A 23439-nucleotide genomic window follows, 5' to 3' on the forward strand; every position below is an offset into this window, starting at 1 on the left:
ATTATGGGTGAAATATCACAAATACACATGCCCAGGAACATACTTCATCTACTTCTGATAGGAATATGGGTATAATTATTGATCTGTATGGGGATTATGGGTGAAATATCACAAATACACATGCCCAGGAACATACTTCATCTACTTCTGATAGGAATATGAGTATAATTATTGTTCTGTATGGGGATTATGGGTGAAATATCACAAATTCACATGCTCATGAACATACTTCATCTACTTCTGATAGGAATATGGGTATAATTATTGATCTGTATGGGGATTATGGGTGAAATATCACAAATACACATGCCCAGGAACATACTTCATCTACTTCTGATAGGAATATGAGTATAATTATTGTTCTGTATGGGGATTATGGGTGAAATATCACAAATACACATGCCCAGGAACATACTTCATCTACTTCTGATAGGAATATGTGTATATCTATTGTTCTGTATGGGGATTATGGGTGAAATATCACAAATTCACATGCCCAGGAACATACTTCATCTACTTCTGATAGGAATATGGGTATAATTATTGTTCTGTATGGGGATTATGGGTGAAATATCACAAATTCACATGCCCAGGAACATACTTCATCTACTTCTGATAGGAATATGGGTATAATTATTGTTCTGTATGGGGATTATGGGTGAAATATCACAAATACACATGCTCATGAACATACTTCATCTACTTCTGATAGGAATATGGGTATATCTATTGTTCTGTATGGGGATTATGGGTGAAATATCACAAATTCACATGCCCAGGAACATACTTCATCTACTTCTGATAGGAATATGGGTATAATTATTGTTCTGTATGGGGATTATGGGTGAAATATCACAAATACACATGCTCATGAACATACTTCATCTACTTCTGATAGGAATATGGGTATAATTATTGTTCTGTATGGGGATTATGGGTGAAATATCACAAATACACATGCCCAGGAACATACTTCATCTACTTCTGATAGGAATATGGGTATATCTATTGTTCTGTATGGGGATTATGGGTGAAATATCACAAATTCACATGCCCAGGAACATACTTCATCTACTTCTAATAGGAATATGGGTATAATTATTGTTCTGTATGGGGATTATGGGTGAAATATCACAAATACACATGCTCAGGAACATACTTCATCTACTTCTGATAGGAATATGGGTATAATTATTGTTCTGTATGGGGATTATGGGTGAAATATCACAAATACACATGCCCAGGAACATACTTCATCTACTTCTGATAGGAATATGGGTATATCTATTGTTCTGTATGGGGATTATGGGTGAAATATCACAAATTCACATGCCCAGGAACATACTTCATCTACTTCTAATAGGAATATGGGTATAATTATTGTTCTGTATGGGGATTATGGGTGAAATATCACAAATACACATGCCCAGGAACATACTTCATCTACTTCTGATAGGAATATGGGTATATCTATTGTTCTGTATGGGGATTATGGGTGAAATATCACAAATACACATGCCCAGGAACATACTTCATCTACTTCTGATAGGAATATGGGTATATCTATTGTTCTGTATGGGGATTATGGGTGAAATATCACAAATACACATGCTCATGAACATACTTCATCTACTTCTGATAGGAATATGGGTATATCTATTGTTCTGTATGGGGATTATGGGTGAAATATCACAAATACACATGCTCAGGAACATACTTCATCTACTTCTGATAGGAATATGAGTATAATTATTGTTCTGTATAGGGATTATGGGTGAAATATCACAAATTCACATGCCCAGGAACATACTTCATCTACTTCTGATAGGAATATGGGTATATCTATTGTTCTGTATGGGGATTATGGGTGAAATATCACAAATACACATGCCCAGGAACATACTTCATCTACTTCTGATAGGAATATGAGTATAATTATTGATCTGTATGGGGATTATGGGTGAAATATCACAAATACACATGCCCAGGAACATATTTCATCTACTTCTGATAGGAATATGGGTATATCTATTGATCTGTATGGGGATTATGGGTGAAATATCACAAATACACATGCCCAGGAACATACTTCATCTACTTCTGATAGGAATATGAGTATAATTATTGATCTGTATGGGGATTATGGGTGAAATATCACAAATACACATGCCCAGGAACATATTTCATCTACTTCTGATAGGAATATGGGTATAATTATTGATCTGTATGGGGATTATGGGTGAAATATCACAAATACACATGCTCATGAACATACTTCATCTACTTCTGATAGGAATATGTGTATATCTATTGATCTGTATGGGGATTATGGGTGAAATATCACAAATACACATGCTCAGGAACATATTTCATCTACTTCTGATAGGAATATGGGTATAATTATTGTTCTGTATGGGGATTATGGGTGAAATATCACAAATACACATGCCCAGGAACATACTTCATCTACTTCTGATAGGAATATGAGTATAATTATTGTTCTGTATGGGGATTATGGGTTAAATATCACAAATACACATGCCCAGGAACATATTTCATCTACTTCTGATAGGAATATGTGTATATCTATTGATCTGTATGGGGATTATGGGTGAAATATCACAAATTCACATGCTCATGAACATACTTCATCTACTTCTGATAGGAATATGTGTATATCTATTGATCTGTATGGGGATTATGGGTGAAATATCACAAATTCACATGCCCAGGAACATACTTCATCTACTTCTGATAGGAATATGGGTATATCTATTGTTCTGTATGGGGATTATGGGTGAAATATCACAAATACACATGCCCAGGAACATACTTCATCTACTTCTGATAGGAATATGGGTATAATTATTGTTCTGTATGGGGATTATGGGTGAAATATCACAAATACACATGCTCATGAACATACTTCATCTACTTCTGATAGGAATATGTGTATATCTATTGATCTGTATGGGGATTATGGGTGAAATATCACAAATTCACATGCCCAGGAACATACTTCATCTACTTCTGATAGGAATATGGGTATATCTATTGTTCTGTATGGGGATTATGGGTGAAATATCACAAATACACATGCCCAGGAACATACTTCATCTACTTCTGATAGGAATATGGGTATAATTATTGTTCTGTATGGGGATTATGGGTGAAATATCACAAATACACATGCCCAGGAACATACTTCATCTACTTCTGATAGGAATATGGGTATATTTATTGTTCTGTATGGGGATTATGGGTGAAATATCACAAATACACATGCCCAGGAACATACTTCATCTACTTCTGATAGGAATATGGGTATATTTATTGTTCTGTATGGGGATTATGGGTGAAATATCACAAATACACATGCCCAGGAACATATTTCATCTACTTCTGATAGGAATATGGGTATAATTATTGTTCTGTATGGGGATTATGGGTGAAATATCACAAATACACATGCCCAGGAACATATTTCATCTACTTCTGATAGGAATATGGGTATAATTATTGTTCTGTATGGGGATTATGGGTGAAATATCACAAATACACATGCCCAGGAACATATTTCATCTACTTCTGATAGGAATATGGGTATATCTATTGTTCTGTATGGGGATTATGGGTGAAATATCACAAATACACATGCTCAGGAACATACTTCATCTACTTCTGATAGGAATATGAGTATAATTATTGTTCTGTATGGGGATTATGGGTGAAATATCACAAATACACATGCTCAGGAACATATTTCATCTACGTCTGATAGGAATATGAGTATAATTATTGTTCTGTATGGGGATTATGGGTGAAATATCACAAATTCACATGCCCAGGAACATACTTCATCTACTTCTGATAGGAATATGGGTATAATTATTGTTCTGTATGGGGATTATGGGTGAAACATCACAAATACACATGCCCAGGAACATACTTCATCTACTTCTGATAGGAATATGGGTATAATTATTGATCTGTATGGGGATTATGGGTGAAATATCACAAATACACATGCCCAGGAACATACTTCATCTACTTCTGATAGGAATATGGTTATAATTATTGTTCTGTATGGGGATTATGGGTGAAATATCACAAATTCACATGCCCAGGAACATACTTCATCTACTTCTGATAGGAATATGAGTATAATTATTGTTCTGTATGGGGATTATGGGTGAAATATCACAAATACACATGCCCAGGAACATACTTCATCTACTTCTGATAGGAATATGAGTATAATTATTGTTCTGTATGGGGATTATGGGTGAAATATCACAAATACACATGCTCATGAACATACTTCATCTACTTCTGATAGGAATATGGGTATATCTATTGTTCTGTATGGGGATTATGGGTGAAATATCACAAATACACATGCCCAGGAACATACTTCATCTACTTCTGATAGGAATATGGGTATAATTATTGTTCTGTATGAGGATTATGGGTGAAATATCACAAATACACATGCCCAGGAACATATTTCATCTACTTCTGATAGGAATATGGGTATAATTATTGTTTTGTATGGGGATTATGGGTGAAATATCACAAATACACATGCCCAGGAACATATTTCATCTACTTCTGATAGGAATATGGGTATAATTATTGTTCTGTATGGGGATTATGGGTGAAATATCACAAATACACATGCCCAGGAACATATTTCATCTACTTCTGATAGGAATATGGGTATATCTATTGTTCTGTATGGGGATTATGGGTGAAATATCACAAATACACATGCTCAGGAACATACTTCATCTACTTCTGATAGGAATATGAGTATAATTATTGTTCTGTATGGGGATTATGGGTGAAATATCACAAATACACATGCTCAGGAACATATTTCATCTACGTCTGATAGGAATATGGTTATAATTATTGTTCTGTATGGGGATTATGGGTGAAATATCACAAATACACATGCTCGTGAACATACTTCATCTACTTCTGATAGGAATATGGGTATAATTATTGATCTGTATGGGGATTATGGGTGAAATATCACAAATACACATGCCCAGGAACATATTTCATCTACTTCTGATAGGAATATGGGTATATTTATTGTTCTGTATGGGGATTATGGGTGAAATATCACAAATTCACATGCCCAGGAACATACTTCATCTACTTCTGATAGGAATATGAGTATAATTATTGTTCTGTATGGGGATTATGGGTGAAATATCACAAATACACATGCCCAGGAACATACTTCATCTACTTCTGATAGGAATATGGTTATAATTATTGTTCTGTATGGGGATTATGGGTGAAATATCACAAATACACATGCCCAGGAACATACTTCATCTACTTCTGATAGGAATATGGGTATAATTATTGTTCTGTATGGGGATTATGGGTGAAATATCACAAATACACATGCCCAGGAACATACTTCATCTACTTCTGATAGGAATATGAGTATAATTATTGATCTGTATGGGGATTATGGGTGAAATATCACAAATACACATGCCCAGGAACATATTTCATCTACTTCTGATAGGAATATGGGTATATTTATTGTTCTCTATGGGGATTATGGGTGAAATATCATAAATACACATGCTCATGAACATACTTCATCTACTTCTGATAGGAATATGGGTATAATTATTGTTCTGCATGGGGATTATGGGTGAAATATCACAAATACCCATGCCCAGGAACATACTTCATCTACTTCTGATAGGAATATGGGTATATCTATTGTTCTGTATGGGGATTATGAGTGAAATATCACAAATACACATGCCCAGGAACATACTTCATCTACTTCTGATAGGAATATGGGTATAATTATTGTTCTGTATGGGGATTATGGGTGAAATATCACAAATACACATGCCCAGGAACATATTTCATCTACTTCTGATAGGAATATGGGTATATCTATTGTTCTGTATGGGGTTTATGGGTGAAATATCACAAATACACATGCCCAGAAACATACTTCATCTACTTCTGATAGGAATATGGGTATATCTATTGTTCTGTATGGGGATTATGGGTGAAATATCACAAATACACATGCCCAGGAACATACTTCATCTACTTCTGATAGGAATATGTGTATATCTATTGATCTGTATGGGGATTATGGGTGAAATATCACAAATACACATGCCCAGGAACATACTTCATCTACTTCTGATAGGAATATGGGTATAATTATTGATCTGTATGGGGATTATGGGTGAAATATCACAAATACACATGCCCAGGAACATACTTCATCTACTTCTGATAGGAATATGGGTATAATTATTGATCTGTATGGGGATTATGGGTGAAATATCACAAATACACATGCCCAGGAACATATTTCATCTACTTCTGATAGGAATATGGGTATATTTATTGTTCTGTATGGGGATTATGGGTGAAATATCACAAATTCACATGCCCAGGAACATACTTCATCTACTTCTGATAGGAATATGAGTATAATTATTGTTCTGTATGGGGATTATGGGTGAAATATCACAAATACACATGCCCAGGAACATATTTCATCTACTTCTGATAGGAATATGGGTATAATTATTGTTCTGTATGGGGATTATGGGTGAAATATCACAAATACACATGCTCATGAACATACTTCATCTACTTCTGATAGGAATATGGGTATAATTATTGTTCTGTATGGGGATTATGGGTGAAATATCACAAATTCACATGCTCAGGAACATACTTCATCTACTTCTGATAGGAATATGGTTATAATTATTGATCTTTATGGGGATTATGGGTGAAATATCACAAATACACATGCCCAGGAACATATTTCATCTACTTCTGATAGGAATATGGGTATAATTATTGTTCTGTATGGGGATTATGGGTGAAATATCACAAATACACATGCCCAGGAACATATTTCATCTACTTCTGATAGGAATATGGGTATAATTATTGTTCTGTATGGGGATTATGGGTGAAATATCACAAATACACATGCCCAGGAACATATTTCATCTACTTCTGATAGGAATATGGGTATAATTATTGTTCTGTATGGGGATTATGGGTGAAATATCACAAATACACATGCCCAGGAACATATTTCATCTACTTCTGATAGGAATATGGGTATATCTATTGTTCTGTATGGGGATTATGGGTGAAATATCACAAATACACATGCTCAGGAACATACTTCATCTACTTCTGATAGGAATATGAGTATAATTATTGTTCTGTATGGGGATTATGGGTGAAATATCACAAATACACATGCTCAGGAACATATTTCATCTACGTCTGATAGGAATATGAGTATAATTATTGTTCTGTATGGGGATTATGGGTGAAATATCACAAATTCACATGCCCAGGAACATACTTCATCTACTTCTGATAGGAATATGGGTATAATTATTGTTCTGTATGGGGATTATGGGTGAAATATCACAAATACACATGCCCAGGAACATACTTCATCTACTTCTGATAGGAATATGGGTATAATTATTGATCTGTATGGGGATTATGGGTGAATTATCACAAATACACATGCCCAGGAACATACTTCATCTACTTCTGATAGGAATATGGTTATAATTATTGTTCTGTATGGGGATTATGGGTGAAATATCACAAATTCACATGCCCAGGAACATACTTCATCTACTTCTGATAGGAATATGAGTATAATTATTGTTCTGTATGGGGATTATGGGTGAAATATCACAAATACACATGCCCAGGAACATACTTCATCTACTTCTGATAGGAATATGAGTATAATTATTGTTCTGTATGGGGATTATGGGTGAAATATCACAAATACACATGCTCATGAACATACTTCATCTACTTCTGATAGGAATATGTGTATATCTATTGATCTGTATGGGGATTATGGGTGAAATATCACAAATACACATGCCCAGGAACATATTTCATCTACTTCTGATAGGAATATGGGTATAATTATTGTTCTGTATGGGGATTATGGGTGAAATATCACAAATACACATGCCCAGGAACATACTTCATCTACTTCTGATAGGAATATGGGTATATTTATTGTTCTGTATGGGGATTATGGGTGAAATATCACAAATACACATGCTCATGAACATACTTCATCTACTTCTGATAGGAATATGTGTATATCTATTGATCTGTATGGGGATTATGGGTGAAATATCACAAATTCACATGCCCAGGAACATATTTCATCTACTTCTGATAGGAATATGGGTATAATTATTGTTCTGTATGGGGATTATGGGTGAAATATCACAAATACACATGCCCAGGAACATACTTCATCTACTTCTGATAGGAATATGGGTATATTTATTGTTCTGTATGGGGATTATGGGTGAAATATCACAAATACACATGCTCATGAACATACTTCATCTACTTCTGATAGGAATATGGGTATATCTATTGTTCTGTATGGGGATTATGGGTGAAATATCACAAATACACATGCCCAGGAACATATTTCATCTACTTTTGATAGGAATATGGGTATAATTATTGTTCTGTATGGGGATTATGGGTGAAATATCACAAATACACATGCCCAGGAACATACTTCATCTACTTCTGATAGGAATATGTGTATATCTATTGATCTGTATGGGGATTATGGGTGAAATATCACAAATACACATGCTCATGAACATACTTCATCTACTTCTGATAGGAATATGGGTATAATTATTGATCTGTATGGAGATTATGGGTGAAATATCACAAATACACATGCCCAGGAACATATTTCATCTACTTCTGATAGGAATATGGGTATATCTATTGATCTGTATGGGGATTATGGGTGAAATATCACAAATTCACATGCCCAGGAACATACTTCATCTACTTCTGATAGGAATATGAGTATAATTATTGTTCTGTATGGGGATTATGGGTGAAATATCACAAATACACATGCCCAGGAACATACTTCATCTACTTCTGATAGGAATATGGTTATAATTATTGTTCTGTATGGGGATTATGGGTGAAATATCACAAATACACATGCCCAGGAACATACTTCATCTACTTCTGATAGGAATATGGGTATAATTATTGTTCTGTATGGGGATTATGGGTGAAATATCACAAATACACATGCCCAGGAACATACTTCATCTACTTCTGATAGGAATATGAGTATAATTATTGATCTGTATGGGGATTATGGGTGAAATATCACAAATACACATGCCCAGGAACATATTTCATCTACTTCTGATAGGAATATGGGTATATTTATTGTTCTCTATGGGGATTATGGGTGAAATATCATAAATACACATGCTCATGAACATACTTCATCTACTTCTGATAGGAATATGGGTATAATTATTGTTCTGCATGGGGATTATGGGTGAAATATCACAAATACACATGCCCAGGAACATACTTCATCTACTTCTGATAGGAATATGGGTATAACTATTGTTCTGTATGGGGATTATGGGTGAAATATTACAAATACACATGCCCAGGAACATATTTCATCTACTTCTGATAGGAATATGGGTATATCTATTGTTCTGTATGGGGATTATGGGTGAAATATCACAAATACACATGCCCAGGAACATACTTCATCTACTTCTGATAGGAATATGGGTATAATTATTGTTCTGTATGGGGATTATGGGTGAAATATCACAAATACACATGCCCAGGAACATATTTCATCTACTTCTGATAGGAATATGGGTATATCTATTGTTCTGTATGGGGTTTATGGGTGAAATATCACAAATACACATGCCCAGGAACATACTTCATCTACTTCTGATAGGAATATGGGTATATCTATTGTTCTGTATGGGGATTATGGGTGAAATATCACAAATACACATGCTCATGAACATACTTCATCTACTTCTGATAGGAATATGAGTATAATTATTGATCTGTATGGGGATTATGGGTGAAATATCACAAATACACATGCCCAGGAACATACTTCATCTACTTCTGATAGGAATATGTGTATATCTATTGATCTGTATGGGGATTATGGGTGAAATATCACAAATACACATGCCCAGGAACATACTTCATCTACTTCTGATAGGAATATGGGTATAATTATTGATCTGTATGGGGATTATGGGTGAAATATCACAAATACACATGCCCAGGAACATACTTCATCTACTTCTGATAGGAATATGGGTATAATTATTGATCTGTATGGGGATTATGGGTGAAATATCACAAATACACATGCCCAGGAACATATTTCATCTACTTCTGATAGGAATATGGGTATATTTATTGTTCTGTATGGGGATTATGGGTGAAATATCACAAATTCACATGCCCAGGAACATACTTCATCTACTTCTGATAGGAATATGAGTATAATTATTGTTCTGTATGGGGATTATGGGTGAAATATCACAAATACACATGCCCAGGAACATATTTCATCTACTTCTGATAGGAATATGGGTATATTTATTGTTCTCTATGGGGATTATGGGTGAAATATCATAAATACACATGCTCATGAACATACTTCATCTACTTCTGATAGGAATATGGGTATAATTATTGTTCTGCATGGGGATTATGGGTGAAATATCACAAATACACATGCCCAGGAACATACTTCATCTACTTCTGATAGGAATATGGGTATAACTATTGTTCTGTATGGGGATTATGGGTGAAATATTACAAATACACATGCCCAGGAACATATTTCATCTACTTCTGATAGGAATATGGGTATATCTATTGTTCTGTATGGGGATTATGGGTGAAATATCACAAATACACATGCCCAGGAACATACTTCATCTACTTCTGATAGGAATATGGGTATAATTATTGTTCTGTATGGGGATTATGGGTGAAATATCACAAATACACATGCCCAGGAACATATTTCATCTACTTCTGATAGGAATATGGGTATATCTATTGTTCTGTATGGGGTTTATGGGTGAAATATCACAAATACACATGCCCAGGAACATACTTCATCTACTTCTGATAGGAATATGGGTATATCTATTGTTCTGTATGGGGATTATGGGTGAAATATCACAAATACACATGCCCAGGAACATACTTCATCTACTTCTGATAGGAATATGTGTATATCTATTGATCTGTATGGGGATTATGGGTGAAATATCACAAATACACATGCCCAGGAACATACTTCATCTACTTCTGATAGGAATATGGGTATAATTATTGATCTGTATGGGGATTATGGGTGAAATATCACAAATACACATGCCCAGGAACATACTTCATCTACTTCTGATAGGAATATGGGTATAATTATTGATCTGTATGGGGATTATGGGTGAAATATCACAAATACACATGCCCAGGAACATATTTCATCTACTTCTGATAGGAATATGGGTATATTTATTGTTCTGTATGGGGATTATGGGTGAAATATCACAAATTCACATGCCCAGGAACATACTTCATCTACTTCTGATAGGAATATGAGTATAATTATTGTTCTGTATGGGGATTATGGGTGAAATATCACAAATACACATGCCCAGGAACATATTTCATCTACTTCTGATAGGAATATGGGTATAATTATTGTTCTTTATGGGGATTATGGGTGAAATATCACAAATACACATGCTCATGAACATACTTCATCTACTTCTGATAGGAATATGGGTATAATTATTGTTCTGTATGGGGATTATGGGTGAAATATCACAAATTCACATGCTCAGGAACATACTTCATCTACTTCTGATAGGAATATGGTTATAATTATTGATCTTTATGGGGATTATGGGTGAAATATCACAAATACACATGCTCAGGAACATATTTCATCTACTTCTGATAGGAATATGGGTATATCTATTGTTCTGTATGGGGATTATGGGTGAAATATCACAAATACACATGCCCAGGAACATACTTCATCTACTTCTGATAGGAATATGGGTATATCTATTGTTCTGTATGGGGATTATGGGTGAAATATCACAAATACACATGCCCAGGAACATACTTCATCTACTTCTGATAGGAATATGGGTATAACTATTGTTCTGTATGGGGATTATGGGTGAAATATCACAAATACACATGCCCAGGAACATACTTCATCTACTTCTGATAGGAATATGGGTATATCTATTGTTCTGTATGGGGATTATGGGTGAAATATCACAAATACACATGCTCAGGAACATATTTCATCTACTTCTGATAGGAATATGGGTATAATTATTGTTCTGTATGGGGATTATGGGTGAAATATCACAAATACACATGCCCAGGAACATACTTCATCTACTTCTGATAGGAATATGGGTATATCTATTGTTCTGTATGGGGATTATGGGTGAAATATCACAAATACACATGCCCAGGAACATACTTCATCTACTTCTGATAGGAATATGGGTATAACTATTGTTCTGTATGGGGATTATGGTTGAAATATCACAAATACACATGCCCAGGAACATACTTCATCTACTTCTGATAGGAATATGGGTATATCTATTGTTCTGTATGGGGATTATGGGTGAAATATCACAAATACACATGCTCAGGAACATATTTCATCTACTTCTGATAGGAATATGGGTATAATTATTGTTCTGTATGGGGATTATGGGTGAAATATCACAAATACACATGCCCAGGAACATACTTCATCTACTTCTGATAGGAATATGGGTATAATTATTGTTCTGTATGGGGATTATGGGTGAAATATCACAAATACACATGCCCAGGAACATATTTCATCTACTTCTGATAGGAATATGGGTATATCTATTGTTCTGTATGGGGATTATGGGTGAAATATTACAAATACACATGCCCAGGAACATATTTCATCTACTTCTGATAGGAATATGGGTATATCTATTGTTCTGTATGGGGATTATGGGTGAAATATCACAAATACACATGCCCAGGAACATACTTCATCTACTTCTGATAGGAATATGGGTATAATTATTGTTCTGTATGGGGATTATGGGTGAAATATCACAAATACACATGCCCAGGAACATATTTCATCTACTTCTGATAGGAATATGGGTATATCTATTGTTCTGTATGGGGTTTATGGGTGAAATATCACAAATACACATGCCCAGGAACATACTTCATCTACTTCTGATAGGAATATGGGTATATCTATTGTTCTGTATGGGGATTATGGGTGAAATATCACAAATACACATGCTCAGGAACATACTTCATCTACTTCTGATAGGAATATGGGTATATCTATTGTTCTGTATGGGGATTATGGGTGAAATATCACAAATACACATGCCCAGGAACATACTTCATCTACTTCTGCTAGGAATATGGGTATAATGGTTCTTTGTGGGTATTATAGGTGATATATCATGAATACACATGCCCAGTGTCATATTCGATCAATTCCTGGTAAGAACACGTATGTGTACAATTATTGTTTTATATGTTGATTATTGGTAAAATATGATGAAACATTTCATTAACTTCCGGTAAGAATATGGGTATATTTATTATTCTATATGGGGTTATGGTCAGAATGCTATGGATATACAGATCCTGTAACCTATTTGCATCTGACAGGATTACATGTCCATTGACTTCTCCCACCCCTGGGAGATGTGAGCCCTGGCATCATAGGTCTTTGACCCAGTGTTCCCACCTCCTTATTAGGCCGGCCATGTCAGAGATGAGCAGTTTTGCACCATACTTCTTGCTTATATAGCTATATTATTCTCAATACATTGTTCTTTATAGGATGTTGGATCTTTTGCAGGATTTTATTGGTTACTTAGGTTTGTTGACATCAATAACTTTTAATGGAGATATATAGAATTTTTTTTAACCCCTTAGTGACAGAGCCAATTTGGTACTTAATGACCAGGCCAATTTTTGCAATTCTGACCACTGTCACTTTATGAGGTTATAACTCTGGAACGCTTCAACGGATCCCGCTGATTCTGAGATTGTTTTTTCGTGACATATTGTACTTCATGTTAGTGGTAACATTTATTCGATATTACTTGCGATTATTTATGAAAAAAACGGAAATATGGTGAAAATTATTAAAATTTTGCAATTTTCAAACTTTGTATTTTTATGCCCTTAAATCAGAGAGATATGTCACAAAAAATAGTTAATAAATAACATTTCCCACATGTCTACTTTACATCAGCACAATTTTGGAAACAAAATTTTTTTTTGTTAGGGAGTTATAAGGGTTAAAAGTTGACCAGCAATTTCTCATTTTTACAACACCATTTTTTTTTTAGGGACCACATCACATTTGAAGTCATTTTGAGGGGTCTATATGATAGAAAATAATGAAGTGTGACACCATTCTAAAAACTACACCCCTCAAGGTTCTCAAAACCACATTCAAGAAGTTTATTAACCCTTTACGTGCTTCACAGGAACTGAAACAATGTGGAAGGAAAAAATGAACATTTAACTTTTTTTTGCAAACATCTTAATTCAGAACCATTTTTTTTATTTTCACAAGTGTAAAAACAGAAATGTAACCATAAATTTTGTTATGCAATTTCTCCTGAACACGCCAATACCCCATATGTGGGGGTAAACCACTTTTTGGGCGCACCGCAGAACTTAGAAGTGAAGGAGCGCCGTTTGACTTTTTCAATGCAGAATTGGCTGGAATTGAGATCGGAGGCCATGTCACGTTTAGAGAGCCCCTGATGTGCCTAAACAGTGGAAACTCCCCACAAGTGACACCATTTTGGAAACTAGACCCCTTAAGGAACTTATCTAGATGTGTGGTGAGCACTTTGAACCCCCAAGTGCTTCACAGAAGTTTATAACGTAGAGCCGTGAAAATAAAAAATCGCTTTTGTTTACACAAAAATTATCTTTTCGCCCACAAATTCTTATTTTCACAAGGGTAACAGGAGAAATTAGACCACAAAAGTTGTTGTGCGATTTCTCCTGAATACGTCGATACCCCATATGTGAGGGTAAACCACTGTTTGGGCGCACCGCAGAGCTTGGAAGAAAAGGAGCGCCGTTTTACTTTTTCAATGTAGAATTGGCTGGAATTGAGATTGGACGCCATGTCGCGTTTGGAGAGCCTCTGATGTGCCTAAACAGTGGAAACCCCCCACAAGTGACCCCATTTTGGAAACTAGACCCCTTAAGGAACATATCTAGATGTGTGGCGAGCACTTTGAACCCCCATGTGCTTCACAGAAGTTTATAATGTAGAGCCGTGAAAATAAAAAATATTTTTTTTTTCCACAAAAAAGATATTGTAGCCCCCAAGTTTTTATTTTCACAAGGGTAACAGGAGAAATTGGACTGCAATAGTTGTTGTCCAATTTATCCCGAGTACGCTGATGCGCCATATGTGGGGGTAAACCACTGTTTGGGCGCACGGCAGAGCTCGGAAGGGAAGGAGCGCCTTTTTGGAATGCAGACTTTGATAGAATGGTCTGTGGGCATTATGTTGCGATTGCAGAGCCCCTGATATACCTAAACTGTAGTAACCCCCCACAAGTGACCCCATTTTGGAAACTAGACCCCCCAAGGAACTTATCTAGATGTGTGGTGAGAACTTTGAATGCCCAAGTGCTTCACAGTAGTTTAGAATGCAGAGTCGTGAAAATAAAAAATATTTTTTTTTTTCCACAAAAAAGATATTGTAGCCCCCAAGTTTTTATTTTCACAAGGGTAACAGGAGAAATTGGACTGCAATAGTTGTTGTCCAATTTATCCCGAGTACGCTGATGCGCCATATGTGGGGGTAAACCACTGTTTGGGCGCACGGCAGAGCTCGGAAGGGAAGGAGCGCCTTTTTGGAATGCAGACTTTGATAGAATGGTCTGTGGGCATTATGTTGCGATTGCAGAGCCCCTGATATACCTAAACTGTAGTAACCCCCCACAAGTGACCTCATTTTGGAAACTAGACCCCCCAAGGAACTTATCTAGATGTGTGGTGAGAACTTTGAATGCCCAAGTGCTTCACAGAAGTTTAGAATGCAGAGTCGTGAAAATAAAAAATATTTTTTTTTTCACAAAAAAGATATTGTAGCCCCCAAGTTTTTATTTTCACAAGGGTAACAAGAGAAATTGGACCCCCGAAGTTGTTGTCCAATTTATCCCGAGTACGCTGATGCCTCATATGTGGGGGTAACCCACTGTTTGGGCGCACGGCAGAGCTCAGAAGGGAGGGAGCACCATTTGACTTTTTGAGCGCAAAATTGGCTGTCGTGTTTGGAGACCCCCTGATGTACCTAAACAGTGGAAACCCCCCAATTCTAGCTCCAACCCTAACCCCAACACACCCCTAACCCTAATCCCAACCTGATCCATAATCCTAATCACTAACCATAATCACAACCCTTACCCCAAAACAACCCTAATGTCAACCCTAACCATAACCCTAATCAAAACCCTAAATCCAACACACCCCTAATCCTAATCTCAACCCTAACCTCAAACCTAACCCTAATCCCAATACACCCCTAATCACAACCCTAACCTTAACCCTAATCCCAAACCTAACCCTAATCCCAAGCGTAACCCTAATGCCAACCCTAACCCTAATCCCAGCTCTAACCCTAACTTTAGCCCCAACCCTAACCCTAAGGCTACTTTCACACTTGCGTCGTTTGGCATCCGTCGCAATCCGTCGTTTTGGACAAGAAACGGATCCTGCAAATGTGCCCGCAGGATGCGTTTTTTGCCCATAGACTTGTATTGCCGACGGATCGTGACGGATGGCCACACGTCGCGTCCGTCGTGCACTGGATCAGTTGTGTTTTGGCGGAGCGTCGGCACAAAAAAACATTCAATGAAACGTTTTTTTGTACGTCGCATCCGCCATTTCTGACCACGCATGCGTGGCCGTAACTCCGCCCCCTCCTCCCCAGGACATAGATTGGGCAGCGGATGCGTTGAAAAACTACAGCTGCTGCCCACGTTGTGCACAATTTTCACAACGTGCGTCGGTATGTCGGGCCGACGCATTGCGACGGCCCCGTACCGACGTAAGTGTGAAAGAAGCCTAACCCTAAATTTAGCCCCAACCCTAACCCTAAATTTAGCCCCAACCCTAACCCTAAATTTAGCCCCAACCCTAGCCCTACCCCTAACCCTACCCCTAACCCTAATTTTAGCCCCAACTGCTGTTCTCCTGCCGGCCGGCAGATGGAGACAGATGGTGGGCGCACTGGGCATGCGCCCGCCATTTTCTTCTGCCGGCGGCCAGGAGGAGCAGCAGGAGGATCCAGGGACCTAGGTGAGTATGCTAGGGTCCCCGAATCCCCCTATTTCTCTGTCCTCTGATGTGCGATCACATCAGAGGACAGAGAATTACACTTTACTTTTTTTTTTTTTTTTTTTTGCGGTCGCCGGTAAACAGTTAATTACCGGCGATCGCAAAACAGGGGTCGGTAATATCGACCCCGATCATGCTTTTTGGGGTCTCGGCTACCCCCGGCAGCCGAGACCCCAAAGATTCTCCCGTGCCGGCCGGCGGGTGCACTGCGCATGTGCCCGCCATTTTGAAGATGGCGGCGCCCACCGGGAGCCACGAGGAGCATCGGGGGAGCTAGGTGAGTATTGGGGGGCCACTTGGGACCCCTTTTCTCTGTCCTCCGATGTGCAATCACATCGGAGGACAGAGAAATTAAAAAGAGATCGCGTTTTTGTTTTTATTTTGCGATCGCCGGTAAACGGTTAATTACCGGCGATCGCAAATGCGGGGTGGGTTAAAACCCCCCGAATCATGTTCTCTGGGGTCTCGGCTACCCCCGGCAGCCGAGACCCTGGAGAAAATCGGCCTCTGGGGGGCGCTATTGACTTTTTCCACAGCGCCGTTAATTAACGGCGCTGTGGTTTAAGTACCCTTAGCGGCCGCCGTTAAAAGGCGTATCGGCGGTCGCTAAGGGGTTAAATAACTTTTAATAAAATAATAGGTTTTATCTTAACAAAAATATTTTGAAATGGAACATGTATTTTAGTGTATACTGGTCTCTAGGTTAATACGAAGGCCATCATAACAAATCCAACAAAATAGCTTTCATGGAACAATAAATGATCCTGCTTACGTTCACATGTCTGATATAGGACTCGGTATTGCTTCTTCGTCAGTAGGCAAGGCATGATTGAATCTTATGTGCCTGTTTTCCATCCAAGTTCACTTGAATGGGAATGGAAACTTTCATATTGTTCCCCGCTATACAGGGCAGATTTTTTTTTTTTTTTTTGTGTGGCTGTTTCTGTGCTGCCACTATCATCCTCTATCACCTATAATACCCACAAAGAGCCATTATACCCATATTCCTAGCAGAAGTAGATGAAGTATGTTCCTGGGCATGTGTATTTGTGATATTTCACCAATAATCCCCATACAGATCAATAGATATACCCATATTCCTATCAGAAGTAGATGAAGTATGTTCCTGGGCATGTGTATTTGTGATATTTCACCCATAATCCCCATACAGAACAATAGATCTACCCATATTCCTATCAGAAGTTGATGAAGTATGTTCCTGGGTATGTGTATTTCTGATATTTCACCCATAATCCCCATACAGATCAATAATTATACCCATATTCCTATCAGAAGTAGATGAAGCATGTTCCTGGGCATGTGTATTTGTGATATTTCACCCATAATCCCCATACAGATCAATAATTATACCCATATTCCTATCAGACGTAGATGAAGTATGTTCCTGGGCATGTGTATTTGTGATATTTCACCCATAATCCCCATACAGATCAATAATTATACCCATATTCCTATCAGAAGTAGATGAAGTATGTTCCTGGGTATGTGTATTTCTGATATTTCACCCATAATCCCCATACAGATCAATAATTATACCCATATTCCTATCAGAAGTAGATGAAGTATGTTCCTAAGCATGTGTATTTGTGATATTTCACCCATAATCCCCATACAGATCAATAATTATACCCATATTCCTATCAGACGTAGATGAAGTATGTTCCTGGGCATGTGTATTTGTGATATTTCACCCATAATCCCCATACAGATCAATAATTATACCCATATTCCTATCAGACGTAGATGAAGTATGTTCCTAAGCATGTGTATTTGTGATATTTCACCCATAATCCCCATACAGATCAATAATTATACCCATATTCCTATCAGACGTAGATGAAGTATGTTCCTGGGCATGTGTATTTGTGATATTTCACCCATAATCCCCATACAGATCAATAATTATACCCATATTCCTATCAGACGTAGATGAAGTATGTTCCTAAGCATGTGTATTTGTGATATTTCACCCATAATCCCCATACAGATCAATAATTATACCCATATTCCTATCAGACGTAGATGAAGTATGTTCCTGGGCATGTGTATTTGTGATATTTCACCCATAATCCCCATACAGAACAATAATTATACCCATATTCCTATCAGAAGTAGATGAAGTATGTTCCTGGGCATGTGTATTTGTGATATTTCACCCATAATCCCCATACAGAACAATAGATATACCCATATTCCTATCAGAAGTAGATGAAGTATGTTCATGAGCATGTGTATTTGTGATATTTCACCCATAATTCCCATACAGATCAATAATTATACCCATATTCCTATCAGAAGTAGATGAAGTATGTTCCTGGGCATGTGTATTTGTGATATTTCACCCATAATCCCCATACAGAACAATAATTATACCCATATTCCTATCAGAAGTAGATGAAGTATGTTCCTGGGCATGTGTATTTGTGATATTTCACCCATAATCCCCATACAGAACAATAATTATACCCATATTCCTATCAGAAGTAGATGAAGTATGTTCCTGGGCATGTGTATTTGTGATATTTCACCCATAATCCCCATACAGAACAATAATTATACCCATATTCCTATCAGAAGTAGATGAAGTATGTTCCTGGGCATGTGTATTTGTGATATTTCACCCATAATCCCCATACAGAACAATAGATATACCCATATTCCTATCAGAAGTAGATGAAGTATGTTCCTGGGCATGTGAATTTGTGATATTTCACCCATAATCCCCATACAGAACAATAATTATACCCATATTCCTATCAGAAGTAGATGAAGTATGTTCATGAGCATGTGTATTTGTGATGTTTCACCCATAATCCCTATACAGAACAATAGATATACCCATATTCCTATCAGAAGTAGATGAAGTATGTTCCTGGGCATGTGTATTTGTGATATTTCACCCATAATCCCCATACAGATCAATAGATATACCCATATTCCTATCAGAAGTAGATGAAGTATGTTCCTGGGCATGTGAATTTGTGATATTTCACCCATAATCCCCATACAGAACAATAATTATACCCATATTCCTATCAGAAGTAGATGAAGTATGTTCCTGGGCATGTGTATTTGTGATATATCACCCATAATCCCCATACAGAACAATAATTATACCCATATTCCTATCAGAAGTAGATGAAATATGTTCCTGGGCATGTGTATTTGTGATATTTCACCCATAATCCCCATACAGATCAATAGATATACCCATATTCCTATCAGAAGTAGATGAAGTATGTTCCTGGGCATGTGTATTTGTGATATTTCATCCATAATCCCCATACAGAACAATAGATATACCCATATTCCTATCAGAAGTAGATGAAGTATGTTCCTGGGCATGTGTATTTGTGATATTTCACCCATAATCCCCATACAGAACAATAATTATACCCATATTCCTATCAGAAGTAGATGAAGTATGTTCCTGGGCATGTGTATTTGTGATATTTCACCCATAATCCCCATACAGAACAATAATTATACCCATATTCCTATCAGAAGTAGATGAAATATGTTCCTGGGCATGTGTATTTGTGATATTTCACCCATAATCCCCATACAGATCAATAGATATACCCATATTCCTATCAGAAGTAGATGAAGTATGTTCCTGGGCATGTGTATTTGTGATATTTCATCCATAATCCCCATACAGAACAATAGATATACCCATATTCCTATCAGAAGTAGATGAAGTATGTTCCTGGGCATGTGTATTTGTGATATTTCACCCATAATCCCCATACAGAACAATAATTATACCCATATTCCTATCAGAAGTAGATGAAGTATGTTCCTGGGCATGTGTATTTGTGATATTTCACCCATAATCCCCATACAGAACAATAATTATACCCATATTCCTATCAGAAGTAGATGAAGTATGTTCCTGGGCATGTGTATTTGTGATATTTCACCCATAATCCCCATACAGATCAATAGATATACACATATTCCTATCAGAAGTAGATGAAATATGTTCCTGGACATGTGTATTTGTGATATTTCACCCATAATCCCCATACAGATCAATAGATATACCCATATTCCTATCAGAAGTAGATGAAATATGTTCCTGGACATGTGTATTTGTGATATTTCACCCATAATCCCCATACAGATCAATAGATATACCCATATTCCTATCAGAAGTAGATGAAGTATGTTCCTGGGCATGTGTATTTGTGATATTTCACCCATAATCCCCATACAGAACAATAGATATACCCATATTCCTATCAGAAGTAGATGAAGTATGTTCCTGGGCATGTGAATTTGTGATATTTCACCCATAATCCCCATACAGAACAATAATTATACCCATATTCCTATCAGAAGTAGATGAAGTATGTTCCTGGGCATGTGTATTTGTGATATTTCACCCATAATCCCCATACAGAACAATAATTATACCCATATTCCTATCAGAAGTAGATGAAGTATGTTCCTGGGCATGTGTATTTGTGATATTTCACCCATAATCCCCATACAGAACAATAATTATACCCATATTCCTATCAGAAGTAGATGAAATATGTTCCTGGGCATGTGTATTTGTGATATTTCTCCCATAATCCCCATACAGAACAATAGTTATACCCATATTCCTATGAGATGTTGATGATATATATCACCAGGCGTGTGTAACCCGATATTCTACACATAATCCCATATAGTTACAATCTTTTTTCCCTGGTTCTATTATTAAACTTTAATCCAGCCCTGTGGATGTTCTGATTCATTTAAGTATTTCCATTGAATTCCCTTCTTGCTATATTACAAGAAGTCATTTCCTGGGCTGCATTTGTAAAATGTGCTGCCATCTAGTGGTGGAGTCGAGTATTGCAGCCCATCATCCCATCATCCCAATATGCAGTTTAGTCCGTCCCCACAAGGGGATGTCTGCCCCTCCTGGCAGACATTAGCACCGATCTATCACGGATCCTAGAGATCCCACCACTAGCACTGTGGATTCAGCTAGATTGCCACTAACAGGAAGACTTAACCCTGAATATCCTGACCAGCGTAAAAAGCCTCTGACTGGATCTCACTGGCACTGAGGATCGCCATTAGGGACCTGCGCCAGTGCCATAGCCTAGAGCCGTGTTCACACTTGTGCCATGCGCTTCTCCCTGTCACTCACCATTAGGTCACAGACATATGGCGCGGGTCCGCTAGCTGTACTGTCACATGCTGCCCTCACGCCACACCGGACGCCGGCATGGGCTCAGCCATATTGCTGACGTCTCCGAGAAAACTACAAATCCCGGCATGCACCAGGCGCACGTCAGCAGGCGTGGCAACTGGGGTGGGACTGCTTCTCTGGACAAGAGTTGATTGGCTGCAGTCTACGGACCGTACCATTTTATAGTGTAGGGGGACATGTCGTTATTTGCAGGACTGAAACAAACATTTGTTGCTAGTTCTGCTGCAGCTGGAGGTCATTGAAATGTTAACGCCATGGGAAAGATTTATCAGGGCCACAAAGAACGGTGCCCATACAACGGGTCCAGTTACTGATTTAATTTCTCAGAGGGGTGCTAAAAAAGAACAAGAGGACCGTGGTTGCTACGGCCAGGGCTGCCACTAGGACTTTCGGGGCCCCATACTGGCAACATTTTCACAAGGCATTGTGGGCAGGAATATATGCTCATTGCGCATGCGCCACATGCACGCGCGGCACTCGCGTCCGCACGGCCACGCGCACCTGGCGCATGCGCAGTAGCTGCACGCCGCCCGAGGCTGTAATAGCAGGTGGGCGGGTGCTTTCCCAGCGAAACACGCCCCAACCCTCTTCTCCCGCCTTCTCGTTTTGGCGGCATGCCAAGACAGCGGACAGCCGGATACTGCTACCGGTATTAACCCCCGCGGGGTGGGGTTATTAAACCTTTAGGGGGGTGCCAACACTGCTACCTGTATTAACCCTTTGGGGGGTGCCAACACTGCTACCTGTATTAACCATTTAGGGGGGGGAGAGGGCGCGGGGGGTGAGTACGGATAGATAGGGGGGTACGTTATGGCGGGGGTCCGTGTATGGATGGATAGGGGGACCCTTATGGCGGGGGTGTGTATGGATGGATAGGG

General features: G+C 37.9%; 1 protein-coding gene across 1 annotated transcript in view; it reads right to left on the minus strand.

Moving 5' to 3' along the window:
* RCC1L (RCC1 like) overlaps positions 1 to 22630 on the minus strand; it is an 84539-nt gene extending 61909 nt beyond the window's left edge. The window contains exon 1 of the mRNA XM_069757440.1: positions 22499 to 22630. Within this exon, the coding sequence (XP_069613541.1) occupies positions 22499 to 22501 (3 nt within the window). The 5' untranslated portion in view covers positions 22502 to 22630. The remainder of the gene's footprint in view (positions 1 to 22498) is intronic.
* Positions 22631 to 23439: the final 809 nt, after the last annotated feature.

This window comes from Ranitomeya imitator, chromosome 3 (genome assembly GCF_032444005.1).
Source record: "Ranitomeya imitator isolate aRanImi1 chromosome 3, aRanImi1.pri, whole genome shotgun sequence".
NCBI classification, from domain to species: domain Eukaryota; kingdom Metazoa; phylum Chordata; class Amphibia; order Anura; family Dendrobatidae; genus Ranitomeya; species Ranitomeya imitator.